The sequence below is a fragment of the Sturnus vulgaris genome, chromosome 7, assembly GCF_052056855.1.
Source record: "Sturnus vulgaris isolate bStuVul1 chromosome 7, bStuVul1.hap1, whole genome shotgun sequence".
NCBI lineage: Eukaryota > Metazoa > Chordata > Aves > Passeriformes > Sturnidae > Sturnus > Sturnus vulgaris.
This window is the reverse complement of record NC_142249.1, coordinates 33003176-33019439: the sequence shown is the minus strand read 5'-3', so window position 1 is coordinate 33019439 and position 16264 is coordinate 33003176. Positions and strand designations below refer to the sequence as shown.

The 16264-nt window shown below is 42.5% G+C and overlaps 1 protein-coding gene across 1 annotated transcript in view; it reads right to left on the bottom strand.

The window, feature by feature from the left end:
* Window positions 1-16264, bottom strand: part of SCTR (secretin receptor) — a 27779-nt gene extending 11515 nt beyond the window's left edge. Inside the window, exons 1-9 of the mRNA XM_014871822.2 lie at window positions 15705-16264; window positions 12119-12245; window positions 7815-7925; window positions 3855-3958; window positions 3463-3560; window positions 2358-2490; window positions 1401-1554; window positions 1251-1311; window positions 642-711 (exon numbers count right to left, since the gene is read on the bottom strand). Coding sequence (XP_014727308.2) covers window positions 642-711; window positions 1251-1311; window positions 1401-1554; window positions 2358-2490; window positions 3463-3560; window positions 3855-3958; window positions 7815-7925; window positions 12119-12245; window positions 15705-15746 — 900 coding nt within the window. The 5' untranslated portion in view covers window positions 15747-16264. The remainder of the gene's footprint in view (window positions 1-641; window positions 712-1250; window positions 1312-1400; window positions 1555-2357; window positions 2491-3462; window positions 3561-3854; window positions 3959-7814; window positions 7926-12118; window positions 12246-15704) is intronic.

Sequence of the window (16264 nt, the reverse complement as noted above, 5' to 3'; positions counted from 1 at the left end):
AGAGTACCAGAAAATGCTCAAAACACAGGTGCTGAGTATTATACACACCAAACTGCTCGTGTCATCACTACTGCCTTGCACTGAGCAGGCTCACACTGAGTTTCAATGCCTGTGCCTTAATTCACTGAGCAGTTCCTTGGTGCTGTCCACTAATTTGTGGTGCGTGCAGCCTGTGAGCTGTTTTCATTCCTGAAAACAAAAGCCCGTGGTCATGTAAGGCAAGTTGGTTTTGGCTTTGCTGAGAGAGGCATTGACCAGCAGACACAAAAGTAAGTGTACTGAAATGTACAGCCACTCATTTCTCCTCCAGAGCTTTCCTTGAAACAGTCCAAAACAAGCTTCCACAGAACAGCCAAGTTCATGTGAAATCAACAGGATGTGGAAACCTGATCTTCTTCAGGCTCCTGCTTCTTGGGAGGACATTCTGGCTTTCCTTGTGAATTTAGCTTTGGGGCATTAGTTACTGACTAAGTCCTGCTGAGCAAAAGTTGCTTAAGCAGTAACTCATGGGTCACACCGGTTCAGACACATGCCTAAGATCAGTTCATTAACACACTTCTAAAGCATGTTGAGTAGATGAGCTCTGACTTCACAGTATTTGAAAATACAGTTTGAATTTGCTTGCCTCAGAAAAGACTTACAAAAATAGACAAAACTATGGGGCCTCTAATGATCCACCAGGTATTGGCATCAGTGTTAATGTCCCAACACCTGTAAAAATAGATGAGAACGTGCAGTCAGTTATCAAAACACTGGTATATTTTCAAACAAGTTTAGTCTGTTTTACACCTTAGAGAGGCCCCTATTTTCTTTTCTACAAAGCTAATTTCCTGTTCTCACTGACTGGTACATGTCTGACAGAAAACTGCCCACTTGCACTGGACAGAGATAGGTCCTTTCCTTAAAGTACAAACACTGTTCAAAATTTTGAAAGGGAGAAAAGAAAGAAACAAAGTTTCACTGTTCAGAAAGTTAAAAACAGAAACTGAAAACATCGTGGTGTGAATTCATACCTTAAGGCTACCACCTACCCTTGAAAATGCTCAAAAGGAATCAGAAGCTTTTTCTCATGTTGCTCAGCTGTACCTCTACTCACACCCACACTAGGATCCAGGCTCCCACCACAGCAGGATGTTGATTGATTTACTTGTTCCCAGAAATTAGAAATGAGCAGGACCCCATGGAACAGCCTGCACAGGGGCTGCATGCTCTCCCTGGCATGCCAGCTTCCCCCACTCCATACCACTTACCCAATATTTTCATGGAGTTGCCTAGCAGTTGCCCATGCAGCCACAAACACCGTTGGGGCACCTGCAATCAGAAAAACCAGTTACTGCTTCACAAATCCATCCCAAAGGCAGAAAAAACCCAGTTATTGTCACTGAAGGGAGAGCCAGTACCCCATCCGAGGGCAATGAACCACCAGAGGAACTTCCTTTCCGAGAAGAAAGAAATCACCAGGAGGGTGTGGAGGTACAGTCCTTCCACGAGGAGCCAGCTGTAGTTAGACATGATGCAGTACTGAAAGAAGACCATGGTGAGCTTACAGCCAGCCTGAGGAAAGAGAGGGTAATTAGCTCCTGCCTGGGTTTGTGCCTACCTTCTAACAGAGAGAGAGAGCTCTAAATTAATCCTGGCAAACAGAGATTTTATAGCAATTAGGGGACTACATGGGTGTCCCTGAGACAGGGCTTCATATGACAAGAAAGCAGAGCTGGCACTCCTAAATGCATTAATCAACTGCTTCATTAGAAGAACAGAATGTGTCATGGATACTTGGATTCAGGTTACTGTCTCAGGGGAATTTCACTCTTACTACCTTCTTAGTACCAGTAACATTAATATCACCTTAGAGAAGCACGTGAATGTATTGTCAATCCCTTTGTTCTCAAGAAAAGCAATTGATAAAGATAAACTAAAATGTTCTCAAAATGTTATTTTTCTGCAACAAAATTCCTCAAAACCAGTGGGATAAATCAAAACAAAACAAGTCTATTTTTGTTCCTCTCCCTAATTCTTATATTTTAGTTTAAAGCATTGACCATCATCTCCAGTGTTGCTCACCCCTCCTCACACCCAAATTTTCAAAATATTTTGCTGCAAATAAAAAGAAAAAGGCAAAAACATTTTCAAATTTTGGAGGTCCCAGAGTGCACTCAGAGTGCAAGCCCTTATCTTACTATCAGGTGTCACCCTGCAGTGTAAGTCAGCAATATTTAATGTGTTCTCAGAAAAAGGGCATAGCATACCATAACCCCTCATGATGAATATAAAGCTGGGATAGAGATTTCCTGCCCTGTACACTAAATCCTGCTAGGATCCTGCTGGGAAATTGAGGGGTGGAGCAAGCTGGTTACCGTGTATGCCCCACAGTAATTTGTATCTTCAGAGGAAAACAAGACAGCATCCTTGATGAAGTTGGATGAGGCTCGCAAAATGAACGATGTGAAGAGATGCATATGGATGTAGTTCCTTGTGCAGCGAAGTCTTCTGCAAAAGAAAAAGAGAGATCCAGTGAGGTGACATTCCTGACCAATGTAAGGAGCCTGTGGGTGTAACCATCAGGTTTCCATCCTTAGTAGTGATAAACAGACAAATGAAGAACAGTGTTGTTCTGTCTGCGAAAGGAAGACTAACGTATATCCCAAGAGGGATATCCTAGAGAAGACCTTAAAAAGCTACAGTCATATCTGCTCCTCTCAGGTACTAAAACAAGCTGAACGTTGCCAGGAAAGTTGTGATTTCATGCCAATATGCTTGTTCTAGCATCCCTCCCTCCTTTCTGTAGTAACATGAACCCAAGGTGTTTATTCACTCCTGGATGAATTTATTTATTCTACCGGCACATTGCACTTGTGCCTGCAGTGTTTTCTGTATTAAATCTCCACATAATCTGTGTCCAGAGGCCATGCAGCCTGAATATAAATCTGCAAAGTAGTTAGGTTTCCTTTTGCCCAGAGGTGCCACCCTGACATTTACAATAAGGGAAATGAATTTCACTGAATAAGCAGCACAGTACAAATTCCAGGTTACAGGGATGAGTGAAGATAAGCTGAATGTCAGATTGCTAATAGAAACCTGAAACACCTTGACAGAAGTTAGTGCAGTTGCACTTAGAACAAAGTTTTTGCCACAGTCTCAAGTGGGGAAAAGAGTAGCAGGGGGAAAGACACTATGCCCAAGGGACACTGAAATCATGGGAAGACCTCAGCAGGGAGTTGGTGCAAATGCCATTTGCAACATGCATCCACCTATGATTTGGAAAGGAGAGCACAATGTAATGAGCAGCCCTGACATTTTCTAGGAGACAAGATTCAGAGTTAAATTTTTTCACTGATTTCTGTGAAGGTTTTCAGATATACTTCCATTTCTAGTTTGCCCAGAAAGTCAATAGAAGGATTTGTGTCAGCTGAGATGACCAGAAGTCCTGGCCAAACACAAACCAGAGATGCTTCTCCTTACCTAAAGGAGGCCAGGACCACCAAGGCTATCATCAGTGTCACAAGGGAGGTGCAGTATCCAACAGTGTACATGGTCTTCAGGGTCATGAAATAGGAACGCTGCAGGGGAGCATATAATCACATCTTTACCTTGCCTGCCTGATAGAGATCAGCCCACACCAAAAGAAAGATCCCTCCTCCTATTTAATGAATAAATCTTCTTGTAAAATCAGCTACTGAAATCGCACCCTGAGCAACCACTTCCAATCATTTGCAGGAAGTATTCATGCTGAAAACCACCAATAGCAATAGCTCCACCTGGGTTAAATCACAACATCAATCAGTCTCTCCTAAAAGTGTTTCTCCCCACGGTCCCAGAGCAGCAGATCTGTGGTCATGGACACTCAGACTCACTCTGGCCTCGTTGGTTGTGTCGTTGACATTGTAGCCACAAGCAATGTCAGGTCTCGGGTACGGCTCTGACCAGCCCTCACTTGTACAGTTTCGGTACACAAAACCTGTGTGGTAACAATAAAAAAAGACAGAATGGAGTATGACTATTTCCATTTTTGTATCTTTGTTGTCCTCGGGGTTCAGCCACCATGTAGGGTTGCTCCAGGAGCCAGGAGAGTATGTTACCTCAGGCAGTACAATCTGCATAGCTGGAGGTGAAATGCAGCTGAGCTGATTCTGTTGATACTTGCCCAGTGTACTTGTGTGGGTCGTAATATTGTTTGCCCACTCAGGGGTGACTGTGATGGATGTGTTTTTATTAGTTGCAGCATAAATAATACTGCTCAGTACATCTGGTGTTTCTTGGCCACTCTTCCAAGATCAGCAAACACATGACTTGTTCAATCATAGATTCAAAATCCATGAAAACCTGATACTCTGCCGAATGCTCCCACCTCCTTACTGTGGTTTGTCATGCTCCAAATAGAACACAAAACTGTAGATGGTCACAGATTTTCAGTAGGATTTAAATGAGTACTGAGTCTTTTCCCCACACTGGGCATCATTTTACACTGTTGATTTCCTTGCTTGCTTGTGAATTAAAGGTTAGGAAGAAATTCCCCTCACTTAAGCTCAACTTCTGGAAAGCTGAGTACTTGGGTCCGACTGTGTCCCTTGTGGCTGTCTTCAGAGAAAAATAGGCATTTACAGAATTCAACTCATTTTTCTAGTAAAATTTCTCATTTTTCTCATTGGTCTTGTATCCATAGAGAGCAGTTTGTCTTTCCCTCTTCTGCTGGGATGTCTGACTTTTAGACTCCTAATGCTGAGTGAGATGAATGCCCAGCAAGTTGCACATGGCTGAATAGGATAGTTTTGAATTTGTCCATGTTTGGCCCTGAAGAGAAAGTGGCAAGTCCTGCCCAGCAACACTTACAATGTCACTGGAAGAAAGTGGCCCTAACAGGTGTATATGTTACATGCTGAAGAGAAACTTTTACAAAAAAGTAAAACCACTGCCCCCTGTCCTAATCACATTGATCTGTTAAGGATCATCACATTGTCTGTTAAGACTCATACTTTGGAAACATGGAGTGAAATCCTGGCTTTGTTGTAGTGATGGCAATGCTAGCAGGTATTTAAAGGGAACATGAAACCAGCAGTCCTTCTTAGTACAAGCCTTGCCAGAGGGCACCATATTTTTCTCCCACACATTTAGCCATGAGGACTTTAGGGTGTCTGGCTCTTGCAAAACATCCCTGCAGTGCTACGGGAACTGAGGGAGATGCATATGCAGCCGTGTTTGGCAGTGGTTTATCCTCTTTGGCACCCTGCTGGAACTGTCAGGACAGTCAGGGCTCCTGCTATCTCTGGGCTAATGCTGGTGACCTGACAGCATGTCTGCACTTGATTTGAACTCACCTCTGTAAATCTGCAAGGCACAGCAAACATGCTTAGAAAACTGAGTGGGAAGAGCTCTGGATGTGTCCTTATCAGGCTATTATTCTGATGCTTTTTTTAACATCTTGTTCCATCTTAGCATCTTTGAAAGGGCCAGGCTTGCTTTATAAGCCAGGTTTTCTATGTTTTGCTGCAATGCAGCAACAGCAGGAAAGAAACAGCTCTCCCAAAAGGTTCTCCCCAGCCTATCTTGGCACCCAGCAAGGAGGTGGTGTGGTGACAGACTCTCTACTTTAGCATCAACTATTAAGACACACTTACTTAACTTGGAACAAAGCACTGTGCTTGTAAACATGCCTGTGACTGTTTTGTGCTCAAGGCTGTCAAAGCAGATCAGACAAGAAGAGATGAAGTTCTGTTGGTGTGCACATGCTATTGCATTACATGCAAAGCACAGATTATGCCTGGATGGATGGACATGAGGAAAATTTTAGCAATGCTCCTTCGTTATGGGTGACACACACACTAGGGAAACTGCAGCAGAGCAGACTGGGGGTCTGCAGTCTGTCTAAGAATTTGGTTTGGTGTTTACTGGTACTTTGGAATTGCCTAGGCAAGAAGGAACTCTGTCTAAAGGGATAGCTGTGGAACTGGAGCCATCTGATGTGGCCTTTGCCTCTGAATCCTCAGGATTCTCACACCTTCCTTCATTCCTTGCCTGAGACATCATGGTCAGTTCTGTTACTTGGCTCCAGATAATCTTGTTTCTTTGATCTGTTACATAGAAAAGGACCAGACAGTCTGGGCTGCAAATGCAAGTCCAGATGTGAGCACAGAGACCAAGGTTTGGGCAGAGCTCAGAGCCATTCACATGGCTTAACATATGAGCCTTTGGCATTTGTGGCTGCCCATCTGCTTTGTAAGTGGTGAGGAGAGAAAAACCTTTGCTTTTCTTTTGAAGCAAGCAGATCTTTGCTTTTCTTTTTCAAAATTGTTTCAAACAGGGCAATGACTGTAGCAGTAAATAAACAAGCAGAGAAGTCACAAGCCAACCACAGTATAAAATCAAAGAAGAAAGTGGCCATGAGAATGAGATTAAACTATTGCTGACTTTGACCCAAAATGCCAGATGCAGAGACTGAAATAAGATGCTAATGATGATGGACCAGGTCTTGGGGTTCTGTCACTCTGACAATATTGTTTATCAGCTTCTTGATAAGGAGGGCTACTAAAGTTTAAGCTGACTATACCGAAGATAAGGCAATGAACATTTGAGATGTAATTACGACCTTTGGCTGTACAAATTCCTGTTTTCTTCCCCGGTGAGAAGGCCAGAGGCAGGGAGCAGTTCCCTCTAGTGGCTGTACCAGCAGGAATTTCAGTTACTGCGTTTAAGGGCCGGGATCACTAAAGATGTGGATGCCAGATGGATGGTTTCTTCAGCGATCTATGCCTTTGTGTAGTTTATCCTTTGGCTTTAAACCAGCTTAACGGGCTCAAAGGGCAGATAATGTTCGTGGGTACTGAAAGTAGCAAGCTAGTATTTTAATCTGAGTGGCTCATGTCTGATTTCATTTAAAGAGCACTAAGTGCTTCTCCTCTGAGTTATGTAATCTTTATTAGACAATCTAATACTTTGTCTCCTGTTCCTCCTTTCATAAAATGAATCTGTCTGCTTTTCTGTAAGTACTGAACCTCATTAATCTGTGCCCTATAACTGAAGAATGCAAAACCCTCTTCTCATTTGAATCATCAACTCCCTAAAGAGAAATGTAAACATTTCTTAGGCATTACTGAAAAGCAGAAAAGAACAGAAAGTGGGCTTACTTAATACCTCATGATTACTGTAGCTTACTGGGAGTAAATTTCACTTCATTTCTAGCTTAGATATCCCAGAAAAAGGACAAAAAGCTTGAGCTCGAGCTCACCTCTGTTTGACTGAATTGTTTGGTGCGCCATGAAACCTGAATTTCCATGTGCCACTTGTATGGATCCTGTCACAGGCAAGAGAGAAATCCCCAGTGCAGATTTCCTCTTAATGAAGGCAAAAAAGAGGATCTTTTCTGCCCCCCTAGCTGGATGTTTTGCCAAAATTTGTGTGAACCTAATGCTGTGTGAGCTTTTGTCCCCATCAAGCTCCTCTGGGACCAGCCACTGGCTCTAGGACGTATTAAAAGGAAAAGACAGAAATAAACATAGAACTTGAATGGAGAAAACCCTTTTCCTTAAGAACCATGCTAAAAACCTGCTTTTCAGGATAGCAAATAATTCCTGCACTTTTTCCCATCTGGCTAGAAAAAACAAACACTTAAAAGATCTTGCTACTTTAATTCCCAGCTTTTTCATGTTTAGCGCAGTGTTCAAACAGCTGCCAAGTAACTATTGTTCTTTTAAAGAAAATTTCATTTCAAATTCAGACCTGATTGTGGTGTCTTTGTAAACAAATAAAAAATAAAGTGTTTAATAAATAAGTGTTTAATAAAAAACACCTGGGCAAAAAAATTAGGATTTTAGCATTACCTTTTTTCCCCGTCAGCATCTGGAAGAATTCAGGGCAGTGAGCATTGACAGTCTGTCCCACAGTGGCTGAAGGCCAGCAGCTCATGTTATCCCACATTCCAGCACATTTGCCTGGGGGGGCAACAAGGAAATGCATCTTGTATTATACAAGCATCTTCCAGTGACATAACACCATGAAGTTTCTTCCAAAAATGAAACACTGGGAAACATCTCCAAGAAGCACAACATGTCCCATGCACCAAGGCAGCTACAGGAACAAAGATGCTCAGTGCTCTAAAAAGCAAGCTGGATGAGACAGAGCAAGTCCTGCTGAGACCTGGATAGGACAGAGCAGGTCCTGATTGCTTCAAACCAGCCCCAGCAAGATCCCAGACCTGTCTTATTCTTGTCATTGATCCCATTGGTCTCTACTAGACACACAAATAGCAATTAGAGTAATTCTGAACTTCACATCAGGCCTTTTGCTCCCTAACTGTTTGCTGGCAACTACGAATGGCCCTGGAAATATGAAGGAAATCAGATGCGAATTTTTAAAGTTACTTTCAGTCTTTCTAAAGCTTCCACTTTGAGTCTTCCTAATGTTTTCCTTACATAATAGTTTTGCAAATAAGAAAAAATGTACCTAAATGACCCTGCTTGAGCAGTGAGGTGGGATCAGATGATCCATTGGTCCCTTCCAGCCTTACTCATTCTGCGATTCTGTGACTAGGAGTTCAAACAGCTTCAGGTTGATACTTAAACCACAGATCACTTAAATCACAGACTATTTTGAGTTGCAAGGGGCCCACAAAAAGAGTACAGCTCGTAAGTTAATGGCCCATTTGAGGATCACACCCACAACCCAGACATTATTAGCAGTATGCTCTAACCAGCTGAGCTAATCTCATCATACTGGGGAAAAGATAGAGAGGAACAGCATCGATGTCTTCCTTCTATCGACATAAATAAATTTTATCACCATAAATTCTCTCACTGTGCTCAGGCTGTGGTGAAGTGAACAATGCCAACAGACCACTCACTGAGCTTGGCTGCCCAGACTCACCCCAACTCACCCCATTTCATTCAGTTAGGCGCTAGGGCTGCTTATTTTAAGGATGGGCTTGTCATGGTCCCCTCTCACAGTCAGGGAGGGAGGGAGACTTTTCCAGCTGTATTGCCTTCTGGCAGGGCTGGTAGAGATGCATCAGGGAGCTCATCTGGTGACCAATGGAGCAGAGTATGATGGTGATCTCTACTTAGACATCTTGCTTAGGTGCTGGATGCTGGCATGGATTAATTTTGGCCTGAGGTGCAGAGCATTAGTGGAGAAGACCTACATTTGATGCTCTTTCAAGGAGAAACTGCAATCCTACCATTTCTTATTTCACTCTGCTCCAGATAGAGATTGAAATAATTCAGACTCATTCCCCTTTGCCTCCACTCCCTGTCAATGGTTTTAGCACAGCGTTCTTTGAGATTTCTGCAACATAACAGGGGAAAAAAGGCCACTGGGGCATGTCAGGACTATCCTGAGCCTGCTGTATCCAGACATGGGGAGGAAGTGCTGACCAAGTACTCTCCTCAAACACTTCCTGCTTTATAAGGCCAACCTCCATTAGCCTGACAAAAATATTTACATTTCTAGAAATGTATTAATTTCCTCCTGTGCAACAGTCCTAGTGCCTGAAAATACAGAGCTATTCACAGCCAGGGAGGCACCTCAGCCCTGGTGTCCTCCCTGTGCCAACGTTTATAAGTCTTGGAAAGGATTTACTTCAAAGCAAAAGTTTAAAGGCAAGCAAAACTTCACCTTGGGTGATATTTATAACTTAATGTGCTGCATTGTTTGGTTTATCGAACCTTCATGCCAACATCACAGGCATAAAACTCCCAAATCAGACCCAATCCACAGAAACACCTGGCAAAATTATGATGTTGGGTGATTTCCATCCAGGAAGAGAAAACAAAAACCAGCTGAGCTATTCCTCCTGTAGGTGGGCTTCTTGCCACTCCTCATGGATGAAAGCTGGTGTCTCCCACTCCCAGCTAAATAAAGAGCCTCGGGGTGGATACAAAGCACAGCAACATCTCCCTCACATAGCCCTGGGCTCTTTGGGATCTCCCTCAAGCAGCACTCAGAGCATTCTCCCAGCAGCAATACACGGTGTCACTATGATCAGGGGTTCCAGGTCTCCAGTGGCTTCCCTGCCCTGCTCCTGGCTCCCAAGAGAATTTTCCTGTCTTCACTCATGCGCAAAAAAGAGCGTAACTGTGCCTTGGGTTGTGTTAATATTACAGTGCTCCCTTTCCCAAGCTAATGTTATTATAAAAGCAGAGTCCCTTTTCCCTTTTACTGTAGGAGGATAAGAAACACTCAATGCTTAGGTACTTTTACCTGATTCCCCAGCAATTAATTCCTTTGTTTATGCCATCTCCACAGAGATGTGAGCATTGCAGCAGAGATGACATGGTGAGAGCTTGTTCCCTGCTTTGTCTTTTTTCCTGCCTGTGCCAGTCAAGGCTTCTGAGGCAGATGCAGGAAGGACGAGGTGTGGAAGGTGCCCAACACCCAGCCACCTTTATTCCTCCCTGCATGACCCACCACAGATACACACTGAATTCCTCAGCTTTGTTTCTCTCTTCTTCAAACTGAAATCCTTATATGGGATTTTCTCCACATGGATTTGAGGCATGAAGACACCTTAAAGGCTTAAGGGAGGTATTTGCAGGTGTGTTATTTCCCAGAATAGAAGCATTACTCCCTAATTTACCAAGGTAACAAACCCCTCTTAGAGTTTGGTAGAATTTTAGGTAGAATAATCCCATATAAAAATTCCAATAAAAAACGGACTTAGGTGAATTTTAACATGTGGATCCAGTTTAAAATTGGATTAAGTCTCTGCTGAGAAGCTACTATTTGACTGAGATTAAACAAGACTGTCTGTAAAATGGTACTGCCTGCTAATGCTAGTGCAGGTCCACACCTGCATGGTCCTGTGGAGTTTTACTTGTCTGCATCTGCTGTGGAGCTCTGGTGCCAAGGAAACACAGAGCTGAACATTAGAGCCAGCCATATCACAGGATCAAAGCAGAAAAAGAAATAGGCTGACAAACCACCCTCCTCTTCACTGAAGGAAACAAACAATACTGATTTGTTCATATCATCAAACTTCTTACATGCAATGAGACAGGTCTGCCTTGTGGAGTACCTGGAAGCCTGCCATAAGGTATCCTATCACTGCTACAGGGCTGTAATGCCCTGAAGCTGTGCTCACACCCTTCAATCTGCAAGGGACAGGGATAAAACAGGGACAGGGACAAATGCAAGACATCCTAAAAAGCCAGGCAATAGATCCTCCCTCTGTGTTCTGCCCTTGGGCCAGGTCATAGTGAGATTCTTCTGTGTCTCTCGAACTCTCTCTGTTAGAGAGGAAGGCTTTGAAACTAAAAAACACCTTAACTCTATTTCCACATGGTAGCCTATCTGTGACCAGGATCATCTCATGGGAGCTCCTTCCCCTCAGGCTGGTGAGAACCTTGCCCATGTTACTGTCCATAAAGGTCACCCAGAATCAGTTCAGTCTGCAAGATGCTGTGAGTGACACAACCCCATCCTTAGTGGTGATGGCTGGTCACACACAGAAAATAGTCACAAGTGTTGCCTACACCCAGTGTTCTCTCCAAGATGCTGACCCAGCAGCTGCCTGGGGGAACTAGCATGCAGTTCACAGGCAAAGTTTAATACTCTCTTGCACATGACCCCAGTTGCTCAGCTGAGAAAGCAAAGCTCTCTACATGATGAGGGCTCAGTACTCCAACTTTCCCAGGCCAAAAAAACTCCTTTATATGATGACAAATACTTGCTGATATTCAAGAACTCTGTTAGGTGAAAGTAACTTGGAACAAGGATGAAGCAACGAGGATGATCAGACTATGTGATTTAAATGTTGGCTGCTGGTTGTCATTGGTTTTTAAGGTAAATGTAGTTAAGTTAATTTGTACTTGCTGGGGTGATTTTTTAAATTATCCTTGTCCAGGAAGAGATGATTGCAATTTGCAAGATTTTGTTCCTGGTGTGTTCCCTAGTTGTGAGGATTGCAGTCAAGCAACTGGGTTAGAAGGTTCCCACAAGTCTTCCTGTCACAGTAAGGTCAAAATCCTGCTCCCAAAGCCTTGTAACAGATCTTATCTGTTTTTCTGCTCCCAAAGGAGAGAGGTATACTAAGTGCATACCTCCTATGGGAAGAGTTGCTGGGATATCTGAGTTTGAGGCACCCAGCTCATGTGAGAGCAGCTTTTGTCATGTGCATTTACTTAGCCTTTACCTGAGCTCAGGAGCAGATCATTTTCAGTCGTTTGGTTCCTTTCCTCCAGGGAAAGAGTCTCCACACATTTTTCTTCCTCCCTTTTCAGGACACTCAGAAGGTCACAGACAGGTGGAATAGCTTTGATCTACAAATTTTAAAAGCAGTGGAATCACTTTTCCTCTTAAAACTTATAAAATCTCAACAGACTCTACCCTTTTTATGCTTACATTCCCATGCAAATCTATCACGTGATTGTGGGGAATATTTCCTTGAAATACCGATAATTTTCCCAGTTAAGTCTGCATTTTTATAGTAGCAGCAGGCAAGCACAGACTGAGTTTGTCTTTTGCCTTTTGCTAACATTACTGACATTGAGAAAAATGAGTTATTCTGCTAAATTAAGTACATGAACAGGATACTCTTCCAAAAGACTGCAGAAATATCCAGGACACTGCTGGAGTCTCCTAGAGTAACAGAGAATTAATCACTCACCCATGGCAGTGTTAAACCATACACCTGGCAGGTCATTTTCCTGGGCACAAGTGATCCAAATATGCCCACTGCTTGCAGACCACCCAAGCCTGTTTCATTGCTACCATCTGGTAGCTGCAGGAGCCCACCTGAAAGTAGAATCTCACCCAGATTTTCGTGAGAACCTAGTTGGTAACTTGTCCTACGGTCATTTTCTCATCTTCCCATCTGCCTTTCTCATAAAATAATGTGGAAATGTTAGTGTTCACTCAATCCTTATGTAGCAATTAAATGTGTGTTTATATTTTATGCAGCTGGACCAAAATGAGTGAAAAAACAAGCAGATACAGACCATTAAAATGACAAGTATTGAAAATCATTGCAAAATTATTTGCAGGACAAGGTCTTAATAGTTATGTCATTCAGAAAAAAAGTACTTTTACCCTTTCTGTTATTTTACCTATGTCTATTCTTTTTGACACAATAAATCTGAATATAAGTGGATGCCCATTATAATGAATTAGATAATTTCTCTCTAATGGATAAACCCAAAATCTCCATAAATTCTCACTATGGAACTTCTATATACATATATATAAATGCAATATATGTATACACATAATGAAGAGATTAAAAGCAAGTCATCAGGCTTTATTAGTTGAAAAGTATCAGACAGAATTTGTTTATGTTCTTTGTTCAAGAAAGTTAACCCAGCAACATCACATTATTGCTCAACCTAATAAATCTTGTAGCATTGTTGATCACTTTCAGATTAGATTTGGGAGAAAAAACAATCCCTGAAAAGCTTGTAATGAGAACTATTACTTTTCTACAATTAAATTTTAGCATACCAGACGTTACAGACCATATTCCCACTATTTTGGATTGAATTTTTTTGAGTATTGTATTTCTGAACAGAGTTTGATCTTTTCCACAGTGTATCATACCTCATTTAATTGGTCTGGTGTGTTTAACTTCAGTATCTTTCTCCCTTGTCTTTGTGTATCATGGAATAAGTGAACTAGGAACCACCTGGTTTTGCACAATGTAATGAATTTTCTGGAATCACACATGCAAAGACTTTATATGAAAGAAACTCTCTTCTGATGCCAGGATTTGAATGCTGAACATTTGATGGCCAACATAACCATTCTGGTTTGCGTGTGGGTTGTTAAGATGATACTAAACATATGTAAAAATAAATGCTAGGAATCGTGTTAACAATGATCTCAGAACAGGGGAATACTCCATCTTAAAAAAAGCCTCTACATTGTGTGGGCACTGTTTTCCTTTAAGAAATGTGGGTCCTAAAAAAGTTTCTGTTTAAGAAAGATTTAAATTCTGTGTTATTTCTTTATGGCTAGAGTGAGGCCACACACTTTTAGCACACACAGATGTGATGATCACCCTGATGATCTGATACAGCATTACTTTCCTACACTAAATGTGCTGTTCAAGCAGGAATACAGCATAGGTAGTGCCTTACAATTACTCTTTTACCCCACAAAGTGATGCCCACCCTATTCTTCTAATCAGCTGAATACCACTTCCTGGTAATAGATGTGCAACTAAAAGGATTTTAAGTGCAGGGAAAGCAGAGAGCTACCAGGAGTGGATTTAAAGACCTTGTTTTCCACCAGCACTGTCCCTGAGGCAGTCTTTGCCAACACTGGCATCCGAGGGGGCAGGTTGGGTGTGAGTGCTCGGATGTTTGCAGAGAGATGTGAAATCTGCTTCCCATACCGTGGCCGGATAACCCCACTCTGCTACCAGCTGTGCTCAGTCTCACTGGTGTTTACCATCCACAAGTGGGAGCAAACAGCCTGCCCCTGCTGCTTGAGAACCAGCAGGAAAAGGGGCTCCTCTACGTGCGGTTTCTATGTCTCTTCCTAAACAGTTCCCTGAAACAGTTTTGTTTTTCCTTTACACTTCACCAGCTACTAAAAAGATAATTAACTCTATCCCAGCTGAAACCAGGACAAAGACATCCTCATATTTTGGTTAAAGATGAGATACCAAACCCATTCCAAACAGATATAACTGTGATAAATAGATCTCCAGAACGGGCAGAAAGCTGCAGTGTTGATAGCAACAGCCAACACAGTTTTTAAAGTCTGAAATGAATGGATCTAAACATTATTCAGAATTCACAGCCATTTCATTTTAAAATAAGTGGATTTAGTGTAATGAGAGGATTTCAGGAGCAAAAGATGCCTGGCAACATCAAAATAGGTATTTTGAAAGATTAGAAGGAGGTGTTCTTGGGGACACCCTTAGCAGTGACATCTATTTACAGAGTCCTTTAGGTAGTACTAAGAATAAGAAACCAAAATGACAAGAAAACCATCAGTCACAGTTTTTATTGCAGAAGATGATCAAAAGGAAAAAGGTTTGAAGATTGCATTCACTCTGCAATTAAAATGTCTAGGCAGAGCTCAGTTTTTCTCAGTTGGAACCAAATCCCCTGCTGGGACAAATAAATTGATTTTTCCATTTGTTGAAATGAAACAGTGATTTGATCCTTTCCCAACTTCTTATACCCAAGCTAGACGTATTTCACCCCTTGTTTTATATGCATTTAAAATCTGAATAACCTGAGCAGCACCTGGAGATCACAGCCCAGGTTCCACTCTCCTTTCTGACTGATCCAAGCACCTGGAGCTCAGCAGTGACAATCTGTCATATAAATCTCAGTAAAGTGATAAAGCTAAAAAAAAAAAAAAATAAACCAAACTTTGTGGTATAAACATTGCTTCACATTCCTTCAATCTGAGTCCAGTCTGAATGCTAGATATGGGCATTGCCCACTAAGGGATTGATTGCTGGTGTAAATCAGTAATGCTTCTCTGAATGGAGTCTAATCTTTTCTCCTTCATCACAGAACCTGTGTGTTTGTCAAAGTGGGTTAGTAACACTTCTGTCTTTATAAAGGTGGGGAAACTGAGGCATCCAGCATCTAGTCGTCTGGCCACTGTCAATTAGTGCAGGAAGCAGCAGAAGCAATAATAAAATTTTAAAATCTACACAGATCTTTTTAAACAGACACCAAAACTTCATGGAATAGAGGTGCTCAGAATTACTCAGATAATATGTGATTCCATGCAAACAGGAATAAATAGATCTGAGCACCTACCGGGACAGTTGAAATCCAGAAGATCACCCAGATGGTCCACATAGTCAATCACAGTCTGTTTTCTTCATCCCTCATGCATCAGAGGTCAGCAGGCTGTTTGTATGCTCTCCAGCGTGGTTCCTAGCTCTTTTCACTTCATCCTTTTCCCTCCTTGCTCTTTTCCCTTCCCAGCTTTGACCATCCTTAGCCAATGTTTCTCTCCAGCTGCTGAGCTCTAGAGAGCATCAGCAGTGACAGGACCCCCCCCTCCCGTCCACCCTGCAAGCTCTCCTCCTCCTCTGCAGAAGCGCCCTGTCCCAAGAATTACAGCACCTCTCTTGAGCATGTTCCTACTGCTGTCTGCCTCCCTTCCTGGCTATTATTCACTGTTATCGACGGGTGTCGCTAGGGAATGATCATTCCTCATGGTCCCACGATAAGGGACCAAGCAGGACTCCCCTGTAAGATGTCAGCCCCACAATGGCAGGGGTAATCAATCAAGGGGAAATACAGCCCTAGAATAAGTGCTCTGCTGAGAAGCCGAGTTGGAGGAATGTGACTCAAGCTGCCTGCACTGCTTC